This window comes from Bos grunniens, chromosome 6 (genome assembly GCF_055505025.1).
Source record: "Bos grunniens cultivar Pamir isolate PY7600 chromosome 6, Bosgru_T2T1.0, whole genome shotgun sequence".
Classification (NCBI taxonomy): Eukaryota; Metazoa; Chordata; class Mammalia; order Artiodactyla; family Bovidae; genus Bos; species Bos grunniens.
The window spans coordinates 18,045,491-18,073,144 of NC_141170.1; the positions used below are offsets into that span (position 1 = coordinate 18,045,491).

Sequence of the window (27,654 nt, forward strand, 5' to 3'; positions counted from 1 at the left end):
CAGAGTGAAGTCAGAGAAAAATAAATATCATGTATTAACACATATTTATGGAATCTAGAAATACAGTACTGATGAACCTATTTGCAGGGCAGCAAAGGAGACCCGGAACAGACTTATGGATGCAGTTGGGGTGGGGGAGGATGTAGAGGGTATAATGTATGGCGAGAGTAACATGGAAACATATACATTACCATATGTAAAATAGATAGCCAGTGAGAATTTGCTATGTGACTCAGGAAACTCAAACCAGGGCTCTGTAACCACTCAGAGAGGAGGGATTCGAAGGGAGATGTGAGTTAGGTTCAAGAGGGAAGGGACATAGATATACCTATGACTGACTCATGTTGATGTTTGGCAGAAACCAACACAATATTGTAGAGCAATTACCATTCAATTAAAAATAAATGAATTTAACTATACAAAAGTAAAATAATGTCAATAATAGCTGAAGAAAAGCCAGTGTCTCTAACCTGGCCTCCAAGAGCCCTTGGAATGCCCACTGTCTCTTTTCCTTCTGACTTCCTCTCCTGAGACCCCTGCCCTTTTCCTGCCACAGACATGACAGGAAGTATAGCTGCCTTCTACAATCATACATTTCTTTTATTAAACTTTTGCTTTATGCTTCTCATCAGTAATGAGAAGTTTGTGGTTTTTATCTTTGTGCTATTGTATGTTTTATTCTGTTTTGAGTATGACAGTTTTGAATATGCATTTTAGTTTTCAAGCATGATTAATTTATCTCTTAGACAAGGAGGAAATCTACATGCTTATCAATATTGGGGAAAATCTGTGTATTTGAAGGGATCGCCTGGGAAAATACAAGTGCCCTCAAAAGCTGTTAAGGTTGCCAAGTTTTTAAGCATACATTTTCCTCCTTTCTTGGTACCATTATAGTTCGATTTGTAAAATATTGGTAGATAGAGGCAACTGACTGATCTGTAATTGTAAAGCAGTGTTGTTCTAGTAAGGCAATGGCACCCCACTCCAGCACTCTTGCCTGGAAAATCCCATGGATGGAGGAGCCTGGTGGGCCGCAGTCCATGGGGTCGCTAAGAGTCGGACACGACTGAGTGACTTCACTTTCACTTTTCAGTTTCATACATTGGAGAAAGAAATGGCAACCCACTCCAGTGTTCTTGCCTGGAGAATCCCAGGGATGGGGGAGCCTGGTGGGCTGCTGTCTATGGGGTCACACAGAGTCGGACATGACTGAAGCGACTTAGCAGCAGCAGCAGCAGCAGCAGCAGCAGCAGTTGTTCTAGTACATGGTAATAACTGCCTCCCTCAGGCTGGAGGAAGGCAACAGAAGGGTCCTGGTGGGCAGCATTTACTGATTCCCATGGAGTGAGGACTCCTGCTGTGACCTATTTAAGGCAACTGATGTGTTAATGAATGTGGCTTGAGAAGAGATGTACATTACCACTCCATGGTATAGTATCTCAAGAGCACAAATAATAAAATGCGGAAAATCATAAGTACTGAGTTCTGAGTATTTGCTGCTTTTGGTTTTAAAACAATTTATTCAGTTTTTAATTTATAGAACTTAATTTTTAATTATGGTTATGTTTTTAAACAACTGGTAGGCAATATTCCAAAAAGAAAACAGTTGGCTCTTATGACCAATATGAGCTGGCTCCAGCATTCCACCACTTTAAGGGAATAAAGTTGTGTTGGAAGACAGAGCAAGATTTGGGATTCCAGTTTCAATTTCCGTTTTTGCTCCACTCAGAATTGCTTCTCTTTGTTGTTGTGGTTCAGACATGAATTTGTGTCCAACTCTGCGACCCCATGGATGGTAGCACACCAGGCTTCCCTGTCCTCCACTATTTCCAGAAGTTTTCTCAAGTTGATATCCATTGCTTCTCACTGCCTCCATTCGGTTGACAAAACTACAGACCTATGTGATTTAGTTTGTAATTATTTGGAAACAAGGCCAAAATTCCATGAGATGTCGTATTTTATAATTCTGCTAATGTACAAATTTGAAGTTTAAGCATTAGATTTTTGCAAATGTGAGTAATATATAGCTGATGATTCTGTCTAATGAACCCCCTAGGACCTACAGCTCCTTTTAACTTTGGTATTCACTGCATTATCATTAATTATTGACTTAAAAAGGATATTAGCTTATACGTGGTATTTGAAATTTTCAGATACTGAGATTATGCTGTGATTATGTCAAAAGTGCCTAGGAATGGCAGTTTTCAGGCAGTAGGAGGTGGACTTATCCATAAGAATGTAACATAGACCATTTTTGGTCTAAGGATTAATAAGCACTGTTTTTCTGACCCCTATCATAATTCTAACCATTGATATGATTTTGTACATGATACTTTGATTCTTAACTCATACTTCCTCATATATAAAATAACACGTGTCCCGTTTTTCCCAGTGTGTATTTGAAGATGCTGATGAACTTTTATGCTAGGCACTTTGCTAAGAGTTTTACATGTATTTCCTGTGAAGTCAGTTGTTATTAATATTGTTTAGGTTTTACATAAGAGGAAACTGGCATAGAAGGGTTAAGTAACTGACCATGGTGAAATGCTTTTTAATGTTGGAGTAGAATTTCTACCCAAGGGTTCTAACTCTAAGCCCTTGCATTTAGCCTTCAAGCTAGGTTATATGATGCTTAAAAATATCAAAAAGTTATGAAGTCTTGTGTTAATATGAGTTAGTATTACAAGTATAGTTTATTAAATTTGAGAAAATATAGACACAAAATGGAAACTTACTGGTTGCTGAATAATGGAAGGATTACACTGTATTTCTAAATTTTATTTACATGTACAGATTGCACATTATTATTTTTTAAAATAATAAAATATGCATGTTAGTTGCTTAGTCTTTTCCGACTCTTTGCTACCCCATGGACTGTAGCCTACCAGGCTCCTCTGTCCATGGGATTCTCCAGGTAAGAATACTGGAGTGGGTTGCCATTTCCTTCTCCAATAAAGTATAGGTATGTACAATGAAATCTCATAATTTCTAAAATAGTGTACTTGAAAAAGGCCTATTTAGTCTTTCCCTTTTTCAAATACTATTAAAAATAAAATGACCTTTTCAAACGTAACAACTGGGAAGATTTAAATTGTGTCTTAAATAATATTAGGTTCCTAAATAATGATATTATATTTCAGTTGCTGAAACAGGGAAAAGGAGCCTGTGTATCTGCAAACAGATTTCGAATTGCTCTCTGGGGCAGTATTGTTTCATGGTTAAGTGCATGATCAGAGGAATCAGACTGCCTGAGTTTAACTCCAATCTCTGCCATTGTATAAGCTATGCGACTCTTTGTGACCCTAGGGACTGTAGCCCGCCAGGCTCCTCTGTCCATGGGATTTTGCCATGGGATGTTGGAGTGGAGATCGAAGCCGCTTCTCTTGTGTCTCCTGGTTGGCAGGCAGATTCTTTACCACTATACCACCTAGGAAATGTTATAAACTGTGTGGTCTTTGGAAAATTATTTAACCACTCGAAGCCTCAATTTTTCATCTGTGAAGTGTGGATAATAATAACGCCCATTGCCTAAGATTATTTAGAAAGTTAGGTAAGCTAATGTATTAAAGCATTTAAAGAAGTACCTAATACAGGGCTTCCCTGGTGGCACAGCAGTAAAGAATCCTCCTGCAATGCAAGAGACACAAATGAGTTCAATCCCTGGATCAAGAAGATCCCATGGAGGAGGGAATGGCAGCCCACTCCAGTGTTTTCGCCTGGGAAATCCCATGGACAGAGGAGCCTGGTGGGCTACAGTCCCTCGGGTCGAAAAGAGTCAGAGACAAGTTAGCAACTAAACCACCACCACCAGTACATAGTAAGTGCCCCAGAAAATGTTAGTTATTTTATAATGTGTTATTTTTAATAATGAACACAGTTAAAAGTATGGCACTTCATATAGTAATAGTGTCCAATGCATAGGATTACTGATAGTTACAAAAGATTGTGTTACCTGTTTGGCCTTGTAGCTATTCTGGGGATGAACATGCTTTCAACCCTCTGGCTGTAGTTCACTCTGCAAGAAAGAATGTCCAGTAACTCCATGAAGTGACTCCTTTTTCAAAAGTATCAGGATATGGTCATTTTATATGAATTGAAATACTGCAGGTCTTGGCTGCCTGATCATCTCTCTCATCCTTTCTAGAATAAATTATTTTGTATACACAGAGTCATAAGTTTTCATGATTGTGTAATATTGTACTAGAACATGTGTTTTACCTACTTAGCAAAATTACTTTGTAAAAATGAAAAATGACTTCATTGATGTCCTTATTCATCCAATACATAGGAAAAGCTTTTTCACCCAGGATTTGGTGTTAGCCATTATTCTATCAAAAGCAGTATGTGATGTGCTTTCTAAAATTTTCTCCTGCTTATAATACGGCATTTTTTAATTAGCAAAATATTTTACATGCTTCATAAGATTGCTTTTTGGGTAAATAACAAAAATACTCTTATCAGATATTCACAGAATGGCATTCCCCTTGGACATTCACGTATGGGTTTGTTTTTTTTTTCTTTAATTTGAATTATACGTTTGTGTTGTTTTTTGTCCTCCATAGGCCCTCCTGTCGGTCCTTCGAGAAAGTCACCGTTCCAGAACAGTCTTTAGGAAGGTTGGAGGCTTTGTGTACGTTACGTCCTTGCTCGTGGCTATGGAAAGGTCTTTGAGTGCGCCCCCCAAGAATGGGTGGGAGAAAGTGAGCCAGGGCCACGTGTTTGAACTTCTCCACACCGTGTTCTGCACACTGACTGCAGCGATGCGTTATGAGCCAGCCAACTCACACTTCTTCAAAACAGAGATTCAGTATGAGAAGCTGGCAGACGCTGTTCGATTTCTTGGCTGCTTCTCAGACCTAAGAAAGATCAGCCCCATGAATGTCTTCCCTTCAAATACTCAGCCATTTCAAAGACTTCTAGAGGAAGACGTCATCTCGATGGACTCGGTGTCACCCACTCTGCGGCACTGCAGTAAACTCTTTATTTATCTCTATAGAGTAGCCACAGATTCTTTTGACAGGTAGGACTCTGCGCCATACTCTGAATTTAAGGATGTGTTATGTATGACTTCAACATTAAGGCTTGAATTATATTTTAGGTTAAAATGAAAGCATATGGATCTTCTCTCTCATTCACTTATCTATCACTTTATATGTGAACATTACTGTTGCCCTGATGTTAAGCTTTTCAGCACGGACATCTGTGTAATATTTGTCAAACCAGGGTTAGAGTTAAGCTCTCAGTGCGCCTAATAGAACAGTTTCTATGACGTTTACTTCTCATGGTGGTGTTTCTTGTGTTCTCTTTTTCCTCAAGAACAGTAGGTACATCCAGACTTAATTGATGTTAATTATCAAGAGGAGAACATGGTTATGATTAATGTATTTTCAGACAGATGATGTAGTCTCAACATAGAATCTACATTTTATAATCCTCAAAAAGTGATGTGTCTTCCTGGGAGATGCTGATAGTTCAAGAGTCTATGAGTTTGATTTGCTTATTCCTTCATTAAACAGTTTCTTAACGAACATCTACCACATGCCATGTGACGATGCTAGGCGTTGAGAGTTCCGCTCAGCACAAGGCTTCTCTGTTTGTGTCCATCCTTTAGCTTCAGTACAAAAATTCAAACACATAAATGAACGATTACAATATATCAAGATAAAATCTGAGGGAAATCTAGGATTCTAAGATCGTAAGCCTGCTTTATCTAAATCCCTTATTTTCAGGAGTGTGTTTTCCATCAAGTTCTCACTTTGAAAATAATGTAAGAGTGATCGGGCTGTTCATTTTCCCCAAGCATGATCACTTTTAACAGTTACCATAGTTTTATCTCATAAAACAAATGAACTGTTTCTGTTAATATAATGTCCCTGTCAATAAAGCAAGTAACTCTGTTATATCCCTAACTGTAAAATTATCAACTCTGACCTACCTACTGAGATGTTTCTTGTTTCTTAATATTTCTTAGGCCTTAATATTTAGATAGAAAATACAGGTAATGTAAAAAAAAAGTTTTCAAATTTTTCCTGTCTTGAAAATAAAAATGCATATTTATTGTTATATATTGTTAACTTATAGAAGACATGGGAGAGTGTAGTGTTCAGGGAATAAAATGTTATTAAAGTTAAAATTTGTATATTTAGGTTCAACCTCTTTTCCCTTGTTTTCTAACTTATCCTAGTTAGCATACCTTATTTTCAGTTTGCTTTGTCCAAAAAAAAAAAAAAAACCAAGGCCCACAGCAGTCTGTTTAACAAATATGTTAAATGTTAACCTTGATGGATAAGCATCTGCCTTAAGCATGCTTTTCTGTTTCCCTCAGTGCATGTGTTGTAGTCTTGTTCCTTGTTTCCGCTGAGTATGAAGGTTGTTCCCTATTAAACTTTTACTGGTATTGCTTGTGAAACTAACCAGCTGCCCTCCTGGTGTTTTGCTCTAACCTCTCTGACCTCCCCCCTGTCTGTTTTGTTGTCTATAGTCGTGCAGAACAGATCCCTCCTTGCCTGACAAGTGAGTCTTCTCTTCCCTCTCCTTGGGGGACTCCAGCTTTGTCCAGGAAAAGGTACTGATCTAATAATAGCAGTCCATCTTTGTTTGCTTGGGTTTTTTTTTTCTCCTGTGCTTAATGATATATTAATGTGGATTTCGTGCTTTGTATTGAATAACTTGGAGCTTCCCTGATGGCTCAGTGGTAAAAAGCTCGCCTGCCAATGCAGAAGACACAGGTTCAATCCCTGGGTCAGGAGGATCCCCTGGAGAAGGAAATGGCAACCCACTCCAGTATTCTTACCTGGGAAATCCCGTGGACAGAGGAACCTGGCAGGCTACAGTCCGTGGGCCACAAAAGAGTCAGACACCAGTTAGCCACTAAACAACAGCAACAGTTGAATAACTTTGATTTTTTTTTCCTTTCTATTTGAGTTCTTTGTTTTTTAAATTTTCAGCTTCAGCTGAGTATATTTTTGAGAGTAAAGTGTGTTAATGCTATGAAGATATGAAGGACATGTAGAATTTTGTCATCCAACTGTAGACTAAAATGTGCCTTTTAGAGCAAACATGTATTTTATTAATATTAATTTAGAAAAGATGATGTAGTGTGTCTTTAGGTAGGATACTTTTCTGCTTTTTCTTTTCACTTTAAATGTGCATGGGATCATTCTTTGGTTTTTAGTATTACTCCAAAATGAACATGCCAGCCTTGGCTGAGAAAATGTATATTTTCTCAATCAAGTTCAACCAGCTGAAATGTGATGCTGTTATGAAGACTGAACTGGCTAACCTTTGAAAAAGTGAACAAAACCCACCCTAGCTCCTGCTTTCATCATTTGTGGACTGATGGACTTCATCATACCTTTATCCAGGCTAGGGTCGCAAAGAGTTGAACATGACTGGCTGGCTAGGGTCGCAAAGAGTAGACAGGACTGAGCAACTGAGCACATACACATAAAGAACCAGCAGTTGATTGACAAAAGTAGTTAAGATTCATTTGAGATTCCATTTTTTAACCTGTACTTAAAATGATCATAGTCTGTGCACTTGGCACCAGATTCTCTTCCTTCCCTTGTTTCCTCATAAACAAGTACTGGTCCTTGGGTCTTATATTAATATTCTCACATTGTGGCTTTTCAAAAATGAGCCTGAGGCTCTGCTGTGCTGTTCAATTTTGTTTCTGTGGTTCATGTTTTGAAAGTTGAATAGAGTTGTTGATAATTTAGTACTATACAAATTTAGTGTTTTAATATATTTTAATAGTAATATTCATTAGGTATATGGGCTTATATTTTCCTTTTTCTCTTAAATGTACACTGGAGTTTACAACTCATTTTCTTCTATTAGCTCATGAATATTCATAAAGGAATTTAGCATTGTTCAATGTACTTATACTTAAAAACTTTTCTTTTCCATTTTTTTAAAGAGCGGTCCTTAATTCAAGAATTTATAAAATCAGTTTGAGTTGACCTAGTGTGTTTTCCTGTTGTTAAAGTAAATAGCGTAAAAGATATTATTTGTGTTGGAAGATTCATGTGTGCCCACTATCTCACAAAACTACTAAATGTTAGAACAATTGTTTCAATTACCAAATAGTTTTAATTAGTTAAAAAAAAATCACATTTACGACTCTGTCATACATGGTGAAGGCTTAAAAATTGCTGGGTTTAAAAACATTTACATCATTAAATATTAACCAGAATTTACAAAAAACTTTGAATAGAAATTCACAGATTAAAGGAACAAATATTTAAAAATTTATCAGATTTTACTATTTATATAAATAGCAGTTTGACAAAGGAAAAAGTAGCATTTTATTCTGTATGATAGGTATTTAAGGCCTTAGATCAAAAACATTTTGTCAACATTTGCAGGACAGCTACATGTAAGGATGCCCTGCCTTTGACCTAAGGGGAGACTGTCACTGAATTGACAGCTGTAGCTTGAGTTGTATCTTATTCATGAGAATTCTAATCCAGTTTACAATCTGATGTTACCCTCAAGGGTTCCCAGTGCCATTCATACTAATAATAAGATCAGTGTTGACATTTTCAGGTTGCCATTCTAGTCAGGATACATACATTTGCTCAGTGGTAAAAATCATAAGCTGAAAGAAATCTTTTTATTTCACAGCATAGTAACTTTCAAAGTTAGAATATCTCAAGAACATCTCAGATTACATCAGTTTATGGGGATCTTTTTTCTTGTGACAAAACTTTTTTTTTCTTTCTTTTGGCAAAAAGGGAAAACCAACATTGTATTAGTTTTATGGCTTGTGGAGATTAAGGTACTAAGGAAAATTTAAAATTGTGATACTTGTCTGGCATGTTAAAGCTTCAAGAGTCTTCTCTAAATATTTTAAGAGTTGAAGAACTAAGAAAACTTATTTTGGAAAACTAAAAGCATAGTTTTTTTCATTATTCAGAAGGAATAATGAAACAGAACTATAGCTGAACAGTATCTAATCAGAGTTAGAGGAAGTGAAAACAAAATATAAGATAGTAACCAAGACTCTGCATGGAAAACAGTGGCAAATACTAGCTGTCATTCAGACACGATTCCCGTTACTCGGTGCCTGTACACACCTGATGATAACTGATGGGAAGCAGATTCAGAATTTAAATATTTAAATATATATTCCTCAAAGAGGTACATAAGTCTTAGGTGTATATGAGAATTTAGATTGAAATGTTAAATTGCAGTTTCTTTAGGCCTTAAAAGTAACTGCAACATAAAAATTAACAAAACCTTGAAATGGCATTTTATCCTATCTTTGTAAATGGTTAGGTCTTATTTGATAATTATCTAATAAGATTACCATAATCTCTAAATTTAAAAAGTAATTTAATACCTGTGATATACTTAAGTGACTTAGTAAGAATTAATTGTTATATAATGCCTGTTAAGATAGACCCCATTTTACTTAATATATATCATGTTTTAGATTTCTATGATGTTTACAGTATTTTTCTCGTTTGAGAAGAATAAATGTAATTCTTGCATTAGAATATTTTTGTAAAAGATTGAAAGTTTACCACTATAATAGTCAATATTAGAAAGAGTTCAGTTCCCAAAGGCATAAAGGACTTCTTCCTAGCTAGCTGTACATATCCATAATTTAAGTTCTAATTTATATCAGGCAACTCAGAAATAATTTGAGAAGACCTGTAATTAGAATATACAGTTAGAATCTATGTTTCTTACCCTCACATTTGGGCTACTTTTTGTGTGTAATGAAGGCAAGTTTTATGAAATTCTTAAGTTTGGAGTCCCTATTACACAGTGGAGAAATCATGGATTTTTTTTCCAAGTGAAAAGAGTAAGAATACGGGGAGAAACATAAGAGGAGTATACCTATTGGTAATGAGCATTTAGAAATCTACCTTAGTAAGTTTAGAAATTAAATCTTCCTGAACAAAAACAGAAAAAGAAAAAGAGAATAAAAAAATGAGTAGGTGGAGGATAATGCTGACTTTAAATAAATGGGGAGAGCGTGTTTTTTAAGTGAAGCTGAATACTTTCCTAGAATCTCTGTTAAAAAGAGAATGGTACTTAAAAAAAACAAGACCGTGGCAGTGCCAATTCTTTGCTACTAAATCAGTGACTTAAAGCATCTGTTTCCCAAGCTGCTCTTGTGCCAGAGAGCTGAAACTGCACTGCTCTCAGTGACAGAGCTCAGCATTAGACAAATTATGCCGAAACCGATTCACTGAAACAAAGAGCTCCCATAGGTCGAAGCCACAAGCATCTGTTTCCTTGTGCCAAGACACAAAATGTGCAAAATTCATGAATTGTTGAAGAAGAATATGAACTAGAAGGGGGATATCATTGATGAGATGAAATGGGTATTCGGGACATATCCCAAGATTGAAAAAATTGTGATGAATATTTTCAGTGGTAGGGAAGATAATGTAAAAAAGGATGCTGCTGCTGCTGCTCAGTCGCTTCAGTCGTGTCCAACTCTGTGCAACCCCATAGACGGCAGCCTGCAAGGCTCTTCTGCTCCTGGGATTCTCCAGGCAAGAATACTGGAGTGGGTTGCCATTTCCTTCTCCAGTGCATACATACATGCTAAGTCACTTCAGTCATGTCCGACTCTGTGCCACCCCATGGACAGCAGCCCACCAGGCTCCTCTATCCACGGGATTCTCGAGGCAAGAGTACTGGAGTGGTTTGCCATTTCCTTCTCTGAAAAAAAGGATGAATGTAGTGTTAAGTAACCTAAAGAAAAACTCCCTTGATGCTTAATACCTATATTGCCAGGTAGCCAGTCTTCCCAGAAGGTGCTTTGGGAAAGAATCCACCTGCCATTCCAGGAGACACAAGAGACGGAATTTCTTTCCCTGGGTCAGGAAGATCCCTTCGAGTAGGAAATGGTAACCCACTCCAGTAGTCTTGCCTGGAAAATCCCGTGAACAGAGGAGCCTGGCAGGCTACAGTTTATGGGGTCTCAAAAGAGTTGGACATGACTGAGTGCGTATGCACAGAACCAGGATTTAAAGCCAACCCTGACTCAGTTGAACCAGTTATAGAGTAGGCCATCTTGTTTGATCGTGTTTATTCTTGATTATATTGCCCTTGGTTCAAGGAAAAGTTAAAAACACATAGGTAATTAAAAAGAAAACAATCTCACCGAGAGATTTAGTATGACCTGTACTCTGATCATAAATTATCAGAATTGTCATCTTTCCTAGAGCTTTGTTGTTTCTAAAGCTTTCAATCACTGTAATTTAACCTGTTCTTTATATCTTCTGGTGCATATATTATCCTTTTTTTTTTCTCCTTTGTTTTCTTTCAGTTTTACTGAGATATAATTGATGTACTATACTATGTAAGTTTAGCATGTGTATTCATATGGCTTAGTTAACATCCATTATATAGATTCAAGGAAAAAATACTTCTTTTCCTTGTGATGAGAACTTTTAGGATCTACTCTTGTAGCAACTTTCAAGTATACCTTAGAGCAGTGTCAACTAGTCATCATGCACCATTCTTGAATGAAACAATTCCAATAGTAAATGGTAAAAACATATAAGACCCAGAAGAATTGATAGTGAAATTGTCTGTATGTGACTCACTAAGAATTGATAATATATAGGTTTTTTAATTTCCCAACCTTAAAGTAATAGAAGATGAAGAAAATGAACAGAGACTATGATTGAAATTAAATACCCAATTACCCTTCTTTCTTCTTCACAGGCACGCATATCATTCTGTTTCTACTCCCCCCGTCTACCCTCCTAAAAACGTTGCTGACCTGAAACCACACGTGGCAACTTCATCTCTCTCAAGTTCTGATGCCGTCATCATCCATCCTGGAGCCATGCTTGCTATGCTGGATCTCCTGGCCTCTGTTGGGTCAGTGACACAGCCAGAAGTAAGCTTGTGTATATTAGTGCCTCCTTGTCTTTAATAGTGAAAGGTGTGACTGCACAAGCAAGGGGATGGGGCCAAAAAAGTGATATAGAACTTTTCTATGTCACATACGGAAATAGATCAAGGGGAAAAACAGGATTCTTCTATTTGAGCCTTAACTTTTTTAATGTCTAGTAATAGCATACGTCTTAGAGTACAGTTTATTTGTTAGATGATACACGTGCCTGTCTGTCTGTTGGGCTTCCCTTGTGGCTCAGCTGGTAAATATCCGCCTGTAATACAGGAGACCTGGGTGTGATCCCTGGGTTGGGAAGATCCCCTGGAAAAGGGAAAGGCTACCCACTCCTGTATTCCGGTTTGGAGAATTCTATGGACTGTATAGTCCATGGGTTGCAAAGAGTCAGACATGACTGAGCAACTTTCACTCAGTGACAAGTGTTTTAGAGTACAGTTTGTTTATTAAAATGCTTGTCTGTAAAGCTTTTGAATTCTCCTTCATATCTGAGTGAGATCCTTTCTGGGTACAGTAATCTGGGTTGTAGGTTTTTCTCTTTCATCACTTTAAGTATGTCCTGCCATTCCCTTCTGGCCTGAAGAGTTTCTATTGAAAGATCAGCTGTTATCCTTATGGGAATCCCCTTGTGTGTTATTTGTTGTTTTTTCTTTGCTGCTTTTAATACTTGTTCTTTGTGTTTGATCTTTGTTCATTTGATTAATATGTGTCTTGGGATGTTTCGTCTTGGGTTTATCCTATTTGGGACTCTCTGGGTTTCTTGGACTTGGGTGATTATTTCCTTCCCCATTTTAGGGAAGTTTTCAACTATTATCTCCTCAAATATTTTCTCATGGCTTTTCTTTTTGTCTTCTTCTGGGACTCCTATGATTTGAATGTTGGGGCATTTCACATTGTCCCAGAGGTCCCTGAGGTTGTCCTCATTTCTTCTAATTCTTTTTTCTTTTTTCCTCTCTGCTTCATTTATTTCTACCATTCTATCTTCTACCTCATTTATCCTATCTTCTTCCTCCATTATTCTACTGTTGGTTCCCTCCAGAGTGTTTTTTATCTCATTTATTGAATTATTCATTATTAATTGACTCTCTTTTATTTCTTCTAGGTCCTTGTTAAACATTTCTTGCATCTTCTCAATCCTTGTCTCCAGGCTATTTATCTGTAACTCCATTTTGTTTTCAAGATTTTGGATCATTTTTATTATCATTATTCTAGATTCTTTTTCAGGTAGACTCCCTATCTTCTCCTCTTTTGTTTGGTTTGGTGGGCATTTATTATGTTCCTTTACCTGCTGAGTATTTCTCTGCCTTTTCATCTTATTTAGATTGCTGTGTTTGAGGTAGCCTTTCTGTATTCTGGCAGTTTGTGGTTCCTCTTTATTGTGGAGGTTCCTCCCTGTGGGTGGGGTTGGACAAGTGGCTTGTCAAGGTTTCCTGGTTAGGGAAGCTTGCCTCCGTGTTCTGGCGGGTGGAGATGGATTTCTTCTCTCTGGAGTGCAATGAAGTGTCCAGTAGTGAGTTTTGAGATGTCTGTGGGTTTGTTGTGACTTTGGGCATCCTGTACATTGAAGCTCAGGGCTATGTTCCTGCATTGCTGGAGAATTTGCATGGTATGTCTTGCTCTGGAACTTATTGGCTCTTGGGTGGTACTTGGTTTCAGTGTAGGTATGGAGGCTTTTGGATGATCTCTTATCAATGTTCCCTGGAGTCAGGAGTTCTCTGGTGTTCTCAGGTTTGGGGCTTAAGCCTCCTGCTTCTGGTTTTCAGTCTTATTCTTACAGTAGCCTGAGGACTTCTCCATCCATACAGCACTGATAATAAAACTTCTAGGTTAATGGTGAAAAGATTCTCCATAGTGAGGGACACCCAGAGAGGTTCACAGAATTACATGGAGAAGAGAAGAGGGAGGAGGGAGATAGAGGCGACCAGGAAGAGAAGAGGGGGAATCAAAAGGGGAGAGAGCAAGCTAGCCAGTAAACAATTCCCTATGTGCTCTCTACAGTCTGGAACCCTCAGAGAGGTTCATGGAGTTACACAGAGAAGAGAAGAGGGAGGAAGGAAAGAGAGGTGAGAAGGAGGAGAAAAAGGGGAATCAAAAGGAGAGAGACAGATCTAGGCAGTGCTCTGTTTCCTAAGTGTTCTCTGCAGCCCAGAACACCCACAGAGATTCACAGAGTTGGGTTGATAAGAGAAGGGGAAGGGAGGAGATATTGGTGACCTGGGGGAGAAAAAGGAGAGTCAAAATGGGGAGAGAGTAATCAAGCCAGTAATCACACTCCTAAGTAAAATGGGTAATGAAGATTGGATTCTTAAATGTACAAAACTGATAACAAGTACTATAAAGCAAAGATTAAAAATCTAGAGGTTAGACTCTCAAAAATAGAATATTAAAAAAAAAAACCTATCATAAAAAGTATAAGAAATATATATAAAATTTGCTTTAAAAATAGTGTGTTTTTTTTTTGCAAGGTAATAGTAGGTTATAAAAATGAAAATTAAAGGAGTAATAGAGGACTTAAAAAAAGAAAAAAAAATTTTTTAATTAACAAAAAAATGATAATAGTAAAAATATATCTAGGAATTTCTCTGGAGCTGTTGTGGGCAGTGTGGGGTCAGTTCAGTTTCAGATAGTTCCTTGTTCTAGCTTGTACTTCTCAATATCTATAGGCCCCTTCTAATGTAGTCGGTGTTAACTACAGGGATTTTCATCTGTTGCACCTGTCACTTGCAAAGCCGTTCCCTCTGTATATTTGGCTGCTTCTGTTTGCGGGTCTCTTCAGTGTCTATCTAACTTCTGCCCTGACACAAGGGGGCGAAGGTGGTCTCTTGTTTAGGCTCACTTGTTCAGTCGTGCTGTGGGGAGGGAGGAACACTGCAAACAAATATCACTGGCGCGTGTGGGGAGTGCTCGCAGTGTCTCGGCCACACTTGGATCTGCCCCTGCTCACAGCATGTGTGCTTTCCCAGTCTATACTGCTCAGGCTGCAGGTTGCTATGCAGGGAGCACGCCCAGGGTTGCACTTCCCAGGTCTAAGCCGCTCAGGTTCAAGTTCTCCAGTACTCCACAAAGGCACAGACTCGGTTGGGCCTGCGTTTTGTGCCGTACCCGGTACCAGCCTTGGTTTCCGGGCACGCCCGTCTCCCGTGTGCCATGTGTGTCTTTGGGGAGCTGATCTCTGGCTGCGACCCTCCCGGCAGATGTCAACCGTCCAGAATCTCAGGAAGTCTTTGGTTAGAAACTGGAAGCCTGTTCGCAGTTTGGTAGAGGATGCCCTCTCTGGGACTGAGTTTGCCCCTTTCTCGCTCTGGCTGGCACCCGCCTGACCCCTGCCTGTGGCGGGGAATGGGCCGCCGGTCCTCAGCCTGCTAGCTCTTCTCTGGTATTCACTCAGTCCTTTGTTCTGTGAGCAGGCTAGCAGTGCCTTAGGTTAGGGCTCACGAGATAGTTCTCTCTCTCTCTCTCTCTCTTTTTTTTTTTCTTTCTTTCTCTCTCTCTGGCTATCCCCCAAGTTAGGTTGCTATCTCACCTTAGCTCCCTCAGATTGCCCTCAGGGCATTCAGGCCCGGTCCTTACCCTAACCAGTGCCGCCCGCTCCTCTCCGTTCACCTCTACTTGCTGGTGGTAGATGCGAGCGTCTGGGGTACTTCTCTGCTGGGAGTTGCCTTTATGCACGTAATCTGTGGGTTTTATTTATTTATTTTTCCTCCCGGTTATGTTGGTCTCCAAGATTCGAAAACTTCCCCCAGACCCACCGGTGAGAGGATTTCCTGGTGTTTGGAAACTTCTCCTCTATTAAGACTCCCTTCCGGGGACAAATCATCCCTAACTCTTTTGTCTTTCTTTGTATCTTTTATATTTTGTCCTACTTCCTTTCGAAGACAATGGACTGCTTTTCTGGGTGCCTGATGTCCTCTGCCAGCATTCAGAAGTTGTTTTGTGGAGTTTGCTCTGCATTCAAATGTTCTTTGGATGGATTTGTGGGGGGAAAAGTGGTCTCCCCGTATTATTCCTCCGCCATCTTAGGACCACCCCTGTTTGTTAAAATGCAAGAGGATTACTTCTAGTGCTAAAATAATTCTGTTTCTCCTTGTAAATCCTGCTCAGCAGTGATAATTGTTAATAAGACCTGGAGAGAAATAACTGAAGATACCATTTTCAAGCTGTTGATGTATTTTTAGTTGTAGCACTAGAGTTTGGATGAACTAGAGTTTGGGTGACCAGTTTTGTTAAAATGCTGTATGGTCTCTAAGGCCTAAAGTGTCACGAATGTTAACTATAGGCTTTTAATGTGATTATTTACCTACCATGAAAAAGACTTTAGACAAAAATACTGTTACTTGTATATAGTCATGTAATATGATGGACTTGAAAGAGAATGGAGTCTAGCTGGATGCTGGATATGCTTCTAAGAAAATGAAGATTGGAAATATTTCCTTAGTCCTGTTCCGGGATTATTTTGTGCCTCTATGCCAGCTACTTAATTCATCTAAATGTAATTTGAAGTGTCTAGAGACACCTCATATTGAAAGTTGTGCTTCCCATTTTAAAGGGAGAGAACTATCACTTATCTTATTAAGAATGCCCTGGTGTCACGGATTTCTTTGTTAACTCCAGCATGCCTTGGACCTTCAACTTGCCGTGGCCAATATTTTACAATCCCTGGTGCACACGGAAAGAAACCAGCAGGTCATGTGTGAAGCTGGTCTCCATGCACGACTGCTGCAGCGGTGCAGTGCCGCTCTGGCTGACGAGGACCACTCGCTGCACCCACCCTTGCAGCGCATGTTCGAGCGATTAGCCTCTCAAGCGCTGGAGCCCATGGTGCTCAGGTCAGTGCCCTCTCCTCTTCACGTTCAAATAAGCCGCCATGAGTGATGGCCATTTGCAGAGTCTTTGTAGTCAAGAGTTCTTGCTCTATAAACATATATTCAGTTACCTGTGGGCAAAACCAGACCACCACCAAAATGGGCAAAATGCTCAAAATACAGAAACAGATAAGTCTAGTTATTAGTAAAAGTGATGTGTTTGTTGTTGGCCGTTTCTCCTCCTAGAATCCAGCAAACTCACCATGCTTTAAAAACGAAGTCATGTTATATTTATATGACTTGCATTTACTTGATAGTTATGAACACTTTATGAACTCTTTTAAGAAACACTTTTTAAATTTTAAAATCATTACAGATTCAGAGGAAGTTGTGAAGAGAGGTTCTGTTGTCCATCCTCCAGTTTCCCGCAGTGGTGACATATTATGTAACTACAGTGCAGCATCAAAACCAAGAAACTGACATTGGTACTATGTATCCATGTACACTGTAGTTCCCTGCTATTTATCACTTGGGTCAGATTGCTGTAATCATCACACAATTAGGGCTTCCTGTGTGGCAGTGGTAAAGAATCTCCCTGCCAATACAGGGGGCATGGATTTGATCCCCGGGTTGGGAAATCACCTGGAGGAGGGCATGGCAACCTGCTCCAGTATTCCTGCCTGAAATCCCATGGACAGAGGAGCCTAATAGGCTACAGCCCATAGAGTCACAGAGTTGGACACAACTAAGTGACTAAACAACAACAGTTTAGTTGTTTAAACAACAACAATTAAGATGTCACAAGGCTCTCCCCAGTGCTACCCCTATATTATCATATTCACTTCCTTAACTCCCGCCATCTCTAATCCCTAGAAACCACTAATCTGTTCTTCAGCTTCATAATTTTGTCACCTTGAAAATGTTACATAAGTTAAATCATACAGTTTATGACCTTTTGTGATGAGCTTTTTCTGCTTATTACAGTGCCTTTGAGATGCATCTAAATTGTTGTATATCAAGAGTTTCTTTCTGTTGCTGAGTTGTGTTCCATGATATGAATGTACCTTGCATAATTTAGCCATTCAAGAAATAGGTATATTTGAATAACTTTTTTAATATAAAGTAATTTTCATCTGTGTTTTACAGATAAAACATTAAAAAAAAAAGACTTTCCTTTAAGTTACTTAACCAAACATATTTAATGTGTAAATCAATTTGTCCCACCTTAAAAAAAATACACTGATATATCTTATCACTTTAAGAATATTAGTTGCTCTCTTTATAAAATAATTTTTTTCTGCTGTAAAAGTACCTCTTTTTCATAAACTTTTAAAACTTTCTTAAAAATGGTTGAACTCTATTTGTAATTAATATTTTTTAACTAACCCCACGCTAATGGTGGATTAAGAAAAACCTTTGCAGGTTAAACAGTATTGTACCAGGCAGTGTGGTAGTCCTTATTACACTAACTAATGTGTACAGTTCATTATTACACTAATTACACTACTGAGACGGTCTCTGCTTACTTTGACCATCACATTATGGATGTATTCAGAGACCTAAAGTTTTGAAAGCAGCATGGAGATTTCCCCTGATTCTTTTTGGTGATCTGCTACTTTAAAAGTAGAGAGAGTGAATGAGTGAGTGAGAGAGAGTATCTCATACCTAATACTTGTATTTACTAAATAACTTATATTGCCTGCTTAAATAACCAGAGTAAGCAATGGAAACCAAGCATTTCGACAGGCTTGGTTTTCACAGTGAATGAATTATCAGAAGAGAAGGCTGCATGGTGGTACAAGCACCTAGCTGTCAATAATCCATGAGTTACAAGCTAATTATATTGCGTTCTCTCTGTGAAAAACTGACAAAGGGTACCTGACTTCTAAATGTTTGGGTATATTGCTGTACGGACTTGAAAATTCAAAAAAGTCTTTTTTATTTTATTTTTTTCCTTTTACACGATGCCATAAATGACTAGGTATAAAGGGCTTCTATTTGTATAATCCCGTAACATTTCACTATATTTGTATCACAAATGTGATTTGTATCATATTCCAGGAGAACATGCTCCTCGGTTTTCATTTTCTAACTTGTCACAATATTTTGTGCTCTTTTCAATGGTTTGTGGTTAAAACATAAAATTAACATTGTGTATTATAAAACTGTTTGGATTGCTTTAGCATTTTTGGTTTGTTATAATTCATTAAATCACTTTTTTGTGTGCTTAGTTTATGAATTATATAATGTTCTCAATCAAGGAACAACTTTGCTTTGTCTCCTCTTTAGGGAGTTTTTGCGTTTGGCAAGTCCATTAAATTGTGGTGCCTGGGACAAAAAACTGCTAAAACAATATAGGGTCCACAAACCAAGTTCACTGAGTTTTGAGCCAGAGATGAGAAGTAAGTTGACTTTTGAAATTCCCTTTTCTGGGTTTATCTTATAAATGAAAATCCTGTAGAGGATGAATAGTATTTCTAGAGAAGTTCGACTATGGAATAAAAGGGTTTGTTGGGTTTTGTTCATTGTTATTTAAATAGAAAAACATAAATCTCATTGATTGACTGGAGAAGCAGTTGATAGGGATGGCGGGGGAAGCATTAATGTAAGCAACATCCAGAGAGGATGAGAACTATGTAAAGAATAATCCTTGGTTTGGAAAGGGGATTGCCTCTTTCTCAGAGGATCCACAATTTCTCTGCCTTTCTCAATTAACTTTTGCTGCCTGGACCAGCGTGGTTGACTGGACTATTAAAAGACTGAGGCTTTGCAAGACAATTGGTGCAGGAGGACATGAAGAATGGGAAATTTTAAATGCTAATAACAATAGTTGAGGAGAATGGGATAGATAGAGGAAAAAGCTAGTGCAAGGCTGGGGGAAGAGGAGCGGATCACTGGGAGGGAGAAGAGTGGCATGGCTGAAGAGCAAATGTAGTGAGAGGATAAGAATGGGAGAACTGAAAGAAGAAGATAGGATAATAGCAATCAAAACTGGAGCAGTGAGACGAGCAAGGAAGAGGACTGTGCCCAAATTTTGGCTCTGGAGTGAAGCAGAGGCAAAGCTCATTGGAGGAAAGGTGATCATAGAAGTGGGGTGTTAGGTTGACATCCCCCAGTACGCTGGCAAGAGTTAGTACAGGGAAGACGGGGGAGTGAAACGCCAACAGTAGTAGATGGGGGACTTCCCTGGTAGTCCAGTTGTTGAGACTTCGCCTTCCAGTGCTGGGGGTGCAGGTTCAGTCCCTGATGTGGGAGCTAAGATCCCTCATACCTCAGGGCCAAAAAACCAGAATGTAAACAACAGAAACAATACTGTAACAAATTCAATACAGACTTTAAAAAAATTTTTTTTATAAAAATATACTTAAAAAAAAAACTGACAGTTTCACAGAGAGGGCTGTGATAGGATTGCTAATGAGGAAACTCCAAGGAATAGACGTTTTTGATAGAAGGATGATGGGAGGGTGTGTTAGCAGAATGTAGGAGCTGCCTACCTGTCCATCATGGACCATGGAAAAGCACCAGATTCCATCCACGCACGAGCTCTGGGGAGAATGTTCTCACTAGAGAGCTCAGTTGCCCTGGATTTCCTCCCAGCATTAATTCTGTAATTTGTTGGGTTTTAATATTACAGTTTATTTTGTCTGATTATTAGCCATAGTTAAGGCCTCTGTGTTGATGAACTGAAGTGACCATTACTAGTGAAGCAGGAAAGAATAAAACTTAGAAGAGTAGAATGCCCCTTTTTTTCCTCTTTTTCTTTTTTTAAATTAGAATGCCCATTCTTAAAGGATGTAGTTCACCCCTTTTTTCAGGCGAGAATCAAAGAGACTGAACAGCCTTTAACCATTATTTCAACCTTAATATTTCCTGTGGTTTATCAGTGATGAGCAAATACTGTGTTCTGGAAACCTGAAGATCTTTCAAGTTCGAACACAGTTTTATTGGAAGACGAGTATTTCAGTTTTTATTATCAGTTAATATACATCCCCTGCATGTATATATATTTTTTGTTGTTTTTGTGCTTTGCATAGTTCCTTAGAACTGACAAATATAGTTCCTTTCTCTAAGAGAATACTGAAAGGTGTTTATGGTTGCCTGAATGGTTAGCACACTTAAGAGGGAAACAGGTAAATTCATAGGGTTCATCTTGAGAGGGAATATTTTCTCCATGACATTTCTGATGTATTCCTCAAAGAATAGAACAGCTTGTATAAAATTTATTTTTTTGTTCTTGAAATTGTTTACCATTTGCATGCATATAGGGATTTTTCAATTCAAGTATTTTTGTGATCACATGTTTAATAGTTAGAAGAATTAAAAATGGGGAGAAAATGGGAGGAGCAAGTTTCTGCTATTAATGTCTGAATTTTTTTTAATAAGAAAAATGAACTGTTTCCTTTATAATGCTTCTCAAATATTTTCTTCTCAAAGATAAATAACTTTGTGGAATAAAAGTATAATCTGGTTTCTATGAACATCATTAATTGTAGTTTATAATTTTACTGTACCTGTGGCTTAGATAGTGATCATTGGTGATTTTTATTCTTTTTCTATCTGATTTATACTTGTACTCTGTAGTTGCCAACATTTCTGCAGTGTTTTTATTGCATTAGTAATAAATAACAAAGTAAAAAATGATGATATTTAAGTTTTAAAATGAACATAAATGAAATTAAAACTTTAGACTTTAAAAGTAAAATTATTGTGTAGATTGAAACTGAAAGAATAGTATTTAAAAATTAATCAGTCTTGTTAAAGTCATTGTTTTAGAAATCTGAGTGATATTCTTCCCAAGAGATTTTCTTTGACTTACAGGCAGTATGATCACATCCATGGAAGGTCTGGGTTCTGATAATGTTTTCAGCTTACATGAAGATAACCATTACCGGATAAGCAAGAGCCTAGTGAAATCTGCAGAAGGAAGTACTGTACCCCTAACCAGAGTGAAATGTCTGGTCTCCATGACAACCCCACATGACATCAGACTTCATGGGTCATCAGTTACTCCAGCTTTTGTTGAATTTGACACATCCCTTGAAGGGTTTGGGTAAGAAATTTGCAAGGTAGCCAAACCTTATATTATTTTATGCCTCAGTCTTGCCTTTGACAAATAGACCTTTGGTTTTAAATTTACTCAAGTACAATACAGTATATTTTCAAATGATTGAGTTTCAGTCATTGAGTTTCAAATGATACAATACAGCTATATATTTTCAAATGATTGAGTTCTTGAGTATGTTATTTTAAAGTTTTTAGATTTAATTATTTTCAATTATTATGCTAAATAAGTTGGTATGGTATGGGAATCAGCAGTTTAAGGTCCACAGTCCAAATCTGTTTTTGAAAATTCTTTCTTTTTTTGTAAATTATGTTTCATTTTAACACAGCCACATTCATTTATGTATATACATTATTTATAACATTTTCATGTTGGAGTACAAAATTGTGATAGAGACTATCTAGTCTGCAAAGCATAAAATATTCATGATCAGGCCTGCTCAAGAAAATGTTTATCAACACCTGATTTAGTACAATAAAGTTACAGATAACATAAAATTAAAAGGTTTTGTCATCGTTTTTTTCCCTCAAATGACCTAACTTACTAGCTTACACATTATATGTATTCAGTTACTATCACATTAAATGAGTAAATACTTGCAAGTGGCAGAAAAAAACTATAGTAGTAGAAGTAACAATAGTCTAGGAGGGGTTCCTTGGTGGCCTAGTCGTTAGGATTCTGATTTTCACTATGCTGGCCCAGGTTCAGTTCCTGGTTGGGCAACTGAGAATCCTGCAAGTTGCGAGGCCAAAAAGAAAAAAAAAAAAAAATAGAGACACTCCTCTGCTTATAATTTCTTGAATAAAATATATTAATCATTTTTAAAAAAGAAATCTAAAGCAAATCTAGAAGAGCATATTTATAAGTCACTTAGCCTCAAAATGGATATAAATACTAAAAGATCTATATCTGTGCTAGTTTTTTGAGGGATTCTTATACGTAAATTGTGTTTTAAGAACATTGTTGTGTATTATTATCAGACAGTGAATTAAAACACATTTGGGACTGGGCGAAACTAATCAGAACAGTGTTAGCAGAGGAGAGTGACTCACCAGGAAGGGCCACAAGGGACTTTGTCTATAAATATGATGATGAAATTGTTCCAGTATCTTGAACAGGGTTATACATTGATGCATTTTACCATGTGCAAATTATACGTGATTTTTTTTAATTTAAAATGTCTTTTGATATTCTCATAATTAAAAGAAGGGAAGGACTTTGTTAGGCATCCAGACTTATTCCATAATCTCTTATCTCTGATTACCCTTAAATAATGGTAGTTTGTTTCACTGTGGTAAGTACATAGCAATAAGAGAAGAAAACAATTGCCCTCTAAAATGTACTTTATCTTTTACTTAATAGCTGCCTGTTCCTGCCCAGTCTGGCCCCTCATAATGCCCCTACAAACAATGCTGTCACAACAGGTCTTATCGATGGGGCCGTGGTCAGCGGTATTGGTTCTGGTAAGTATTACTTTCTCTGCTTATGAGATTCTTTTTTTTTTTCCAGCAGACTATGTATTATTTAGAGATTTTGCTTTTTCTGGCACCTTTTTCAAATACAAATATGAGTCAACACAAACTCTCTCATTGTTATTTTTCTATTTTCACTTTAGGTGAACGATTCTTCCCTCCTCCATCTGGCTTAAGCTACTCCAGCTGGTTTTGCATTGAACATTTTAGTTCTCCTCCCAGTAACCACCCAGTCAGACTCCTTACTGTTGTTCGCCGAGCAAATTCTTCTGAGCACCATTATGTATGCCTTGCCATAGTTCTCTCTGCAAAAGATCGGTCTCTGATTGTCTCCACCAAAGAGGAACTACTCCAAAATTATGGTCAGTATCTGCCTTTTTCTTTTTGATTCCTGGCAGTTATTAAAAGTACCAAACTTCATTGTAATATTCAGTTTTGAGGTCCAGTGGTAATTCTTCTCTCATTTAAATTATTATAGAATAGAATAGGTTATATGATAGCTTGAAGATTGTTTACTGGTGAAATTTCAGGACACTTTCACTTTCAAAAGAGACTTAGATAGAAAACAGTGGAGAGAGGTCCTAAAATAAGGATTCATCTCTGCTCGCCAAGAAATCACAGCTTTTGCTAGGAAAGCAGGATGCTTGTTTAATACATTTTAGTAAGGATTTCCATTGGCTGTGAATTCTGCTTGACTAATGAATATTCATTGAGCACCTGCCCACCATATGTGCCACTCTGTGCTAGACACAATAACATTTTAATTACTTTATTCACTGCTAACCTTCAAGGCTTAATACTGACCATTTAATAATCCTAATTCTCTTAATTCCCTCCAACATGCCATACCATTACATTGTTGACTTCAAACTCAAGGTATTCATGAAGATCTTCCTAAAAGATACAAGTAAAATAATATAGAAATATCAGTTCACTGAATTTTCTTTGCTCTGAATATAAGCATTTGTATATAAACATACCTCTTTTTTATCATCTAATTTTGTCTTTTAACTAATTAAATAAAATAATAGCATATATTGCTTCACCTGTAGTCACTATTCACTTATTAATTGAATATGAATATTAACTCATCAGTTGGATAGTAAGGCTTCTTGTCTTAGGATTCTTAACCACGATCAGCACAGAGTTAGGTATCAATACAGGGACTGCTTTAAAATCCTTTATTTGCCCATTTTGTGGCATTTGATTCTGTTTCTATTTTCTTCCTAATTAAGACTACCTCCAGTCTTGAGATACCTACTCCCTCTGTTCTTTCACTATGTCTCTGACCTCTCTCGCAATTTCCTTCAACAGCTTTCTCTTCCATCTTCCTCTTAAAATTCATATTCTTCAAGCTTTTGTGTTTAGTCTTTGTACTCAACCAGCTTTTCATGAGAAAACATCAATTTTCTGTTAGCATTATGTCTTTGTAACCTCAGGGACACTGTGAAGTTAAAATTTTTTAATTTGTGTCCCAGGCTTTGTCCTCATATGTTCACTGCACGCTAGGTGTCTTAATGTGAATAAAAGTCAACAGAAATACTTGTTCTTAAAATCTGCATTTCCTTCTGTTCTCCTGTCTTGGTGAATAGCACCCTAACTAGCAGTTATCCCGTCTTCTGTTGTTGTTCAGTCGCTGGTTGTGTCAGACTCTTTGCAACCCCATGGACTGCAGCACACCAGGCTTCCTCTCCTCTATCTCCTGGAGTTTGCTCAGACTCATGTCCATTGAATTGATGATGCCATCCAACCATCTCATCCTCTGCTCTCCTCTCCTCTTCTGCCCTCAATCTTTCCTTGCATCAGGGTCTTCTCCAGTGAGTCATCTCTTTGCATCAGGTGGCCAAAGTGTTGGAGCTTCAGCATCAGTCCTTCCAATGAATATTCAGGGTTGATTTCCTTTAGGATTGATTGGTTTGATCTCCTTGCTGTCCAAGGGACTCTCAAAGAGTCTTCTCCAGCACCACAGTTTGAAAGCATCAATTCTTTGGTGCTCAGCTTTCTTTATGGTCCAAGTCACACAGCTATGCATGACTACTGGAAAAACCATAGCTTTGACTATATGGACTTTTGTCAGCAGAGTGATGTCTTTGCTTTTTAATATCTTGTCTAGGTTTGTCATAGCTTTCCTTCCAAGGAGCAAGCTATCCTATCTAGATACCTCAAATTATCCTTGAAACTTCAGCTGGGAAGCTACCCCCCTTTCTACTCAGTCTTGCTGTACTGTCGCTCCTTAATGTTCCTTGAATTTTCCTTTCCTCCCTATGCCCACTGTCATAGCCTTTGTTTATATTCTTTACCACTTACCTGGACTTCATAGATTGTAATTTTTATTTTGTTGTTGTCCATTTACCCTCCCAGAAGTCTTAAGTTCCCACTCATGATACTTGTATTTTTGTAATCTGGACCCTACTACCTAAAAATTGAAAAGGGAATAATGAGTTAAGTGAATAATAATGGAGAATTTGGAAAGAGGTTAGAATTTAATAGAAAAGTTTGGATTGGGGATATTTCAATAAAAAATGTTTTCTAACTATATCATTCACTGAATATAATTTATAAGACTACAGTAGTTAATATATCATTGGAAATTGTAGTAACATATACATTAGTAATATTAACAATATTACTTTTATAAGCATCTATCCTCTGATCAGCTACAGCTCATTAAGATGCCTAGGTAACTTAAAGTTGTCAGAACCAGTTGGCTCACTAAATATCCTGAAATACCACTGAATGCTGGGTATATCTTAGTTTAAGCCTGAGTCAGAATGTGAAGCTCTCAGAAAAATTTTTCATCTTCTACAGCTCTCAAGAGGATTCAGTCTATTAACCAGGAAGGGAGAGGGAAGAGTTCTTGGTTTCACCCCTACCTCTTATCTTTTCTTTTGCATCCCTTAGTCCATGACGCTAGGCCCATCAGTAGATGTATACTCTGAATCATCATTTAAAAATAAAATCTTGGCTTTTCAGTGTATGAAAATATTTTAAGATTCCAAAAGTATGATGTTTTATTTGTGCTTGTTTCTTAAAATAATACAAACTTTTAATTGTTGGTATATTATATGAGTTTGTCCTGAAAACCACTGGGTCTGCATTAAAGTAAATGGTTAAGATTAGCTCTTTTTTAAAAAGTTTTCTTGGGTTGTGGGGAGGAATGAGTTTTTAACATCTGGATTTCTGCTGCTGTCCCATCTTCTTTTGAATTCTTATAAAAGATAAATTAATTTTAACTATTTTAGCATTAAGTTAGTACTTAACGCGTTATATCCTGGCATGATATGGCAACATACTCGGTAGCAGAGGCAAGCCAGATTAGAGTCAAGAAATGATTGCAAATGTTAGCAGATCCCCAGAGCGAAAGAAAATATCTTTCCAATTAAAAAAGAAAAAATTTTCCACTCCACAAATCACTTTGTTACCAACAGTCGTCAGCTAAAGGTCAAGGCTGTACAACTACAAAGTAAGAACAAATAGTTGCCCCCCTTGTATCACTGAACAGAGCATAAAGCAAAAATAAACTGTTTAATTTTCCTTTTTATTTTTCTAAGTCTATAATTGAATGCATGTTAAACTATGATTTTAAAAGATGTTTTATAACAGACCATAATGGGTAGTATTCAACTAATCTCTTTTTTTGTCTGTCGTAAATTTATTTTACAGTCTATTTATTTTTCATTTCATTAGTTATCATAACTTTGATTATGACCGTGCATCTTGAGCAGAAATGAGCAAAATATGTCCCAGGTTTTACTTTTTACTACAGTTAAGTTATTCAATGAATAAGGTATTTTTATTTACATCATCATCATAATAGTCTGGGCTTCCCAGGTGACTCAGTGGTAAAGAATCCGCCTGCCGACGCAGAAGACATGGGTTCAATCCCTGGGTCAGGAAGACCCCCCTGGAGAAGGAAATGCAACCATCTCCAGTGTTCCTGCCTGGGAAATCCCATGGACAGAAGAGCCTGGCAGGAAACAGACCACAGGGTCGCAGGAGTCAGATGCAACTTAGTGACTGCACAACAGCAAGATGTTAGCCCAACAGAGTGGAAGTCTCAATGTGAATAACTGTAGAATGAGGATGATGATGAGTTTTCAATTTCTTCCCCCTCCTCCTTCAGTTGATGATTTTAGTGAAGAATCCTCTTTCTATGAGATTCTGCCATGCTGTGCTCGCTTCCGTTGTGGAGAACTGATCGTTGAGGGACAGTGGCATCACCTGGTTCTGGTGATGAGCAAAGGGATGCTGAAGAACAGCACTGCAACCCTCTACATCGACGGCCAGCTTGTCAGCACTGTGAAGGTGAGCGTGCTCAGAAACCCACCTTACAAGACAGTTCAGTGGTGTGTGCAAAGCATTTATGTGTATGTTTGCAATCGTATTTTTTTAAAATACTGGCTTAATTTTAATTTGTCCTTCAGTGCCCATTTAAAA

At 37.7% G+C, this 27,654-nt stretch overlaps 1 protein-coding gene across 12 annotated transcripts in view; it reads left to right on the plus strand.

Annotated features, from left to right (window-relative positions):
* WDFY3 (WD repeat and FYVE domain containing 3) overlaps nt 1-27,654 on the plus strand; it is a 283,117-nt gene that overhangs the window by 144,079 nt on the left and 111,384 nt on the right. For 7 of the 12 annotated variants that reach the window (XM_086407523.1, XM_086407528.1, XM_086407526.1 and 4 more), the window contains 9 exons: nt 4,563-5,020; nt 6,482-6,565; nt 11,692-11,869; nt 16,493-16,707; nt 18,973-19,085; nt 21,502-21,733; nt 23,108-23,208; nt 23,361-23,579; nt 27,341-27,522. In XM_086407523.1, coding sequence (XP_086263649.1) covers nt 4,563-5,020; nt 6,482-6,565; nt 11,692-11,869; nt 16,493-16,707; nt 18,973-19,085; nt 21,502-21,733; nt 23,108-23,208; nt 23,361-23,579; nt 27,341-27,522 — 1,782 coding nt within the window. Of the gene's footprint in view, nt 1-4,562; nt 5,021-6,481; nt 6,566-11,691; nt 11,870-16,492; nt 16,708-18,972; nt 19,086-21,501; nt 21,734-23,107; nt 23,209-23,360; nt 23,580-27,340; nt 27,523-27,654 lie in introns of those variants that run through there. The other 5 variants (XM_086407529.1, XM_086407532.1, XM_086407533.1 and 2 more) reach the window with 2 other exon arrangements.